The sequence below is a fragment of the Sinocyclocheilus rhinocerous genome, unplaced genomic scaffold (genome assembly GCF_001515625.1).
Source record: "Sinocyclocheilus rhinocerous isolate Xijiao unplaced genomic scaffold, SAMN03320098_v1.1 scaffold482, whole genome shotgun sequence".
Taxonomy (NCBI): domain Eukaryota; kingdom Metazoa; phylum Chordata; class Actinopteri; order Cypriniformes; family Cyprinidae; genus Sinocyclocheilus; species Sinocyclocheilus rhinocerous.
In genome coordinates this window covers 79483-84346 of record NW_015638939.1, presented here as the reverse complement: position 1 = coordinate 84346, position 4864 = coordinate 79483, and the positions used below count along the sequence as shown (strand labels likewise).

The following is a 4864-nucleotide window of genomic DNA, read 5'->3' as shown; positions in this document are numbered from 1 at the left end:
ACACAAACACAAAAGAACCGCTAGATTTAAATCGGCACAGCCAGCGAAGGATAGAACGCAACTGTTTTGAACGAGCGCACCTTTTTTTAACAACCAAAAAGTGGCTGTTCCCCCTGTTGAGGAAGTACAGACGTTCCTTTCGTTGATAGCAGAGGAGCGGCTCCAGCGAGAGCTTGACGGGGCGACGCGGAATGAAAACGTTTTTTAGGAGTCGCGGCAGTAGAGGCCGCGCAACTATAACGACATGTGAATAATCCCGCCCACTCTAAAGCGGTACTGAACTGCAGTGGAAACGCAAACCGAGCCGAGCCATGCCGTGCTGAGCCGTGCCGAGCCGAGTCGTACCACGCAGTGGAAAAGCGCCATAAGTTGATCTAGGACTCTAGGACAGACCACCCGCCACTAGCATGCAGAACGATCTGTCCAAGACCGGCACAAGTCCAGCAGAAACCGATTAGTGTCGGGCAGAGGACAGGGTCCCCGAAACCAGCGAACAGACACACTACAGAAGGGTTGGCTTACTTTGATGAAGTCCAGACAGGTTTATCTGAAACCCTGGTGGTGAGAAGAACAACGGACACACGGTTTAAACACCTTCATTTGCAGCATCTGTTCAAGTAGTCCAATGCTAATTCTGTCATAATCTGCTCTTCATAGCAATGAAGTCTCAATAAAACCTTAAATCCAAGAAAACCACCTGACAGATCTCACACTGAGCATCTGAAGCTCACTCAAACCAAACCTTTGTGCCGGGATGTGCATCAGTGAACCGGTAATCATGGGAAATGTGTGTACATGCAGAGGAGGTTCACACACAACAGCAACCGGAAACCAGCAGAACATAAAACAAAGGAAAACACCAGACTAAGAGAGAAATGAAGGAGAGAAAATCAACATGAAACAGTTCAGAGAGGGAATATAAACAGCAGTTGTTTCTGGGGAAAACAATTTCACAGGGTCTCACCGTGGTCCGGCATCAGGGAGGATTGTGGGTAAGAAGAGGCGAGAGATAAAGGGAGAGAAATATCATGAGGGGAAATATTGAGTTTCATTGCTTAAATACATAGATTTAAAAGAATCCATCCAGCTGGAGTTTGGGAACTTCAGAATGCAAAAATAAAGCCTGGAAAAAGATTCATGTTAGGTTATTTCAGGACAAATACACTGAAAAAAAAAAAAAGGAAATCTAAAACAATTTTCACTCAGAAATTGATAGCAAACTTCACACGTTACACATTTGAATGAAACATATTATTTCAAAGTAGAAAGACAGAAATAGCATTTTCTCTTAAAAAACATACTCCAATAATCTTATTCACACCTTAGAAAAATATTTTTATGACAATAAAGGAAGTTTTGCAACACAAAGCTATAATGAATATGATGCAATACTATTACCATGTATAAAAACTCAAATAAATAAGGATAAAAGAAATTGTACCTCTTGTAGTTCTTATTACTGTACAGTAATTTGATTATAAATAAATTAGTCATAAATAACTTGCACTATTGTGTATTTATTAATTAATTACATAATGATAGTATTTGTAATCATCATTTAAATATTTTTTTATATTAGGGTAATGAGATTGTTTGCATCAATGTAATAAGATGGCTTAATTTCCTTAAGACAAACCTATATATTTATACAATGTTCATGTCCAAACCGTTCAATGTAAAGTCAGTAACTACCTGAATCACTCTGAAACCTCCTGCATGAGCTGATGTCTGAAAATCAAAATGAACTGCATCAGTTTGGACAGAATACCCAGTTTAGAGGCAACTGAAGTTGGCCTAGCGAATTTTAGAGCAAAACTAACCCATAACAGATTACAGTTTATGGCAGCATCTCATAGAGGAACTGAAACATCTTCAATATCAAGTCAAACAAAACAACAATTGTAATGATCTTGGTGATGACTTTATGATAAACACAATTCATGCACATTGGTGTCCTTGTTCAAACCTGCAACCTTTCAGTTACCAGCCCATATCTTTAACCACCACACCAAGTCCAAAATAAACCATTCAAAGAGTCACATTTCAAGCTAAAATTAGTACTAACTCATTAGAGCTGTTTGTTTTCCACACAGATCCACGTTTGATGTTAAATACAGCAAAATGCCACATTCACGCTGGTTAATGTCCTAAACTAACCCACATTCTACCTTAAATGCAAAGTTTTGGTAGATGATCTATTCTAAATGACATATTCAATCATTCATATTCAATCATGAATATATGACGTGGCAATTGGAGTCATAAAACTACCCAAATTACAATTGTAAAAACATTTATGCAGTAGTTTATGTAAAAGTTTTTCAAACTGGGGGCCACAAGATGCTAGTGGGCCCATGGAAAAGTTTAGAGAGAAATAGTGTAAAACATGCAATAATAATAATAATAATAATAAATAATAATAACTAATTAAAATTAATACATACAAATTATATTAAAATATGTATGAGTGGGTATATAAATAAATAACAATTAGATGAAAAAATTTAATACAATTTGATTAAAATAAATAAGCAAATGAATAAATAAAATAATAATACAACAAGTGAAAAGCAAGAAATTAAAGAAAAAAACAATCATTTTAGATAGTAAAGTAGGCTACGATATGGGGAAAACACAAAATAATGTAACTTAATAGAAAATAAATATTTTAGACACATATATATAAAAAAAAAAATTTCACAGTATAAATTGTGTTTTTACACAAGAAACTATATAACGTGAGGATGATCATATTTTGGGCCCGTGGCATCTAAAAGATTGAGAACCGCTGGTTTATGATAGATAAGCTGTCAGTGATCTTACCATTTAACAGTGTAATTTTCTTTATGAAATCATTCTTATTTCTGTGGTCCACAAATAATTCAAATAACATCTTAATATTTCCATTTATTAAGAAACGACTCTTCAATTCCTCAAAAAACGCTCGCATTTATCTGAAGTTCATTTTAGCATCGTATCGTTAGCCAGTTAACGTTAGCCATCCAGCTAAAAATGTCAACAAACTCCAATGACAGTCAGTAAACGAACAATGACAGTAAACGAATTAATATAATACTAACAACGATATGGACTTACAAAATATTAATCTATACATGGGTTACGTAGTCAACTGTAATTATCACGTTGAGAAAATGAAATATTCACGGGCCTGTCGGTGTTTGACTAAAGCAGTTAGCCGTGCGGCTAACAGGACGCTAAAATTAGAATTAAAACTACTAGTATAAAGCAACTAAAAAGAGGTTACTACTTTAAAACATGAAATGCAGTTCTTGTAAATGCAAATTGAGATCGATAGCTTAGCTAAAGCTACACGGCTAGTAATGCAGCGTGATTGAGTCTCATCTGATGCGAGTAAACGGTCATTGGCTCTCATTGTAGGGTGGATGGATGTGCGCGGCTCGGCTGGTTTCTGACCTTGCATGCTGCTCATGGTGCCGATGTGTTGGCTCTGGGTCTGGTGGTGCTGTGCGCTGGAGGCTGATGCTGCTGGGGTACTGCTGGGGCTGGACGTCGCCATTTGGGTTTGACTTCCAGCAGCCAGCGCTGGGCTGCAATGCAGAGAGACGGACAGCAGAGAAACCTATATATACAGTACTGTACTGCACTGCACTGCACTGCACAGCTCGCTAGCTCTCTCGCGCGCTCTCTCTCTCTCTCTCTCTCTCTATTTCAATTCAGTTAAGCTTTATTAACATGACTGCGTAACACAATGTTGCCAAATCATTAACATGTAGGATATATAAATAATAAAAACAAACAATAGAAAAAAAATAAAAAAATAAAATTATCTAAATAGATGAAAAGATGGGGGCTAAACCGGGGCTATTCAAAATTCTGACGGGGCTATAGCCCCCCCTAGCCCCGGTGTAGCGCCGTCACTGATTGTGAATGGCTAACACAAATTTTGCAGCTAGTGCAGCTGTGTTGTCATCTTCTCCAAGTATGAAGGGCATTTTCTCAGTATCACTAAGTTCAGTAAATGATGGAATCAGTGCTTCAGATCTGGGGAGAAATGTTTCCCTCACGTTGTGATATTTAGAACAAATCAGCAGAAAGGGTTTCTCGTTCTCTATTTGCTGTGGATCACAGTGTCTACAGATCCTCTGCTCTTGCTCTGTTCATGTGTGTCTATGTCTTCCTCTCTCTAATTCTAAATCATGGTTACTTAATCTGTATTTGGAGAGGATTTGTCTTTCTTTAAATGGTTTAATTAATAAATAATTGGTGAATTTAGTGGTTCTGTTTAGGGTTGAGTAGCATTGGAGTTTATTTTCAAAGTGTATTTTTAGTGATTCATCATGAGTGTCTTTTAGATTTTTGTCAATTTATTTAATATTTGGGGAATAAAGCTTTTTAATAAAGCTTTTGGGGCTTTTGCTCTCTCTCTCTCTCTCTCTCTCTCTCTCTCTCTTAATTTAAATTCAATTCAATTAAAATAGCTTCATTGGCATGACAAAAATACATTTTGTATTGCCAAAGCATTAAGACAACAAAGAAAATGGTTTGGAACATCTGGGCATTTACACTAGAACATCTGAACATTATTTATAACTAATATGTAATATATGGAAATGTCATATATATACACACAGATACGTATAGGGTAAAAAAACATGATAGTACAGAAGTCATGTAGCAACTACTGGACTTAGAATAGGAGCATTATGTACATGTGTATTACACATTGTGTAACAGTATTTTTTGGTCTGTGAGAGTGAGTCTATTGGTTGTTTGTTTCTTGATTGTGGTTGTCCCTCAGGTGATAGCACCATGCTACTAATTTTGCAGCTATAAAGAGATTTTAATCTTTTGTGTGTGTGTGTGTGTGTGTGTGTGTGTGTGT

The 4864-nt window shown here is 36.8% G+C and overlaps 1 protein-coding gene across 1 annotated transcript in view; it reads right to left on the bottom strand.

Annotated features, from left to right (window-relative positions):
- LOC107750163 (dual specificity mitogen-activated protein kinase kinase 4-like) overlaps positions 1-3668 on the bottom strand; it is a 21389-nt gene extending 17721 nt beyond the window's left edge. The window contains exons 1-2 of the mRNA XM_016565427.1: positions 3436-3668; positions 523-555 (exon numbers count right to left, since the gene is read on the bottom strand). Of these exons, the coding sequence (XP_016420913.1) occupies positions 523-555; positions 3436-3538 (136 nt within the window). The 5' untranslated portion in view covers positions 3539-3668. The remainder of the gene's footprint in view (positions 1-522; positions 556-3435) is intronic.
- Between the last annotated feature and the right edge of the window lie 1196 nt (positions 3669-4864).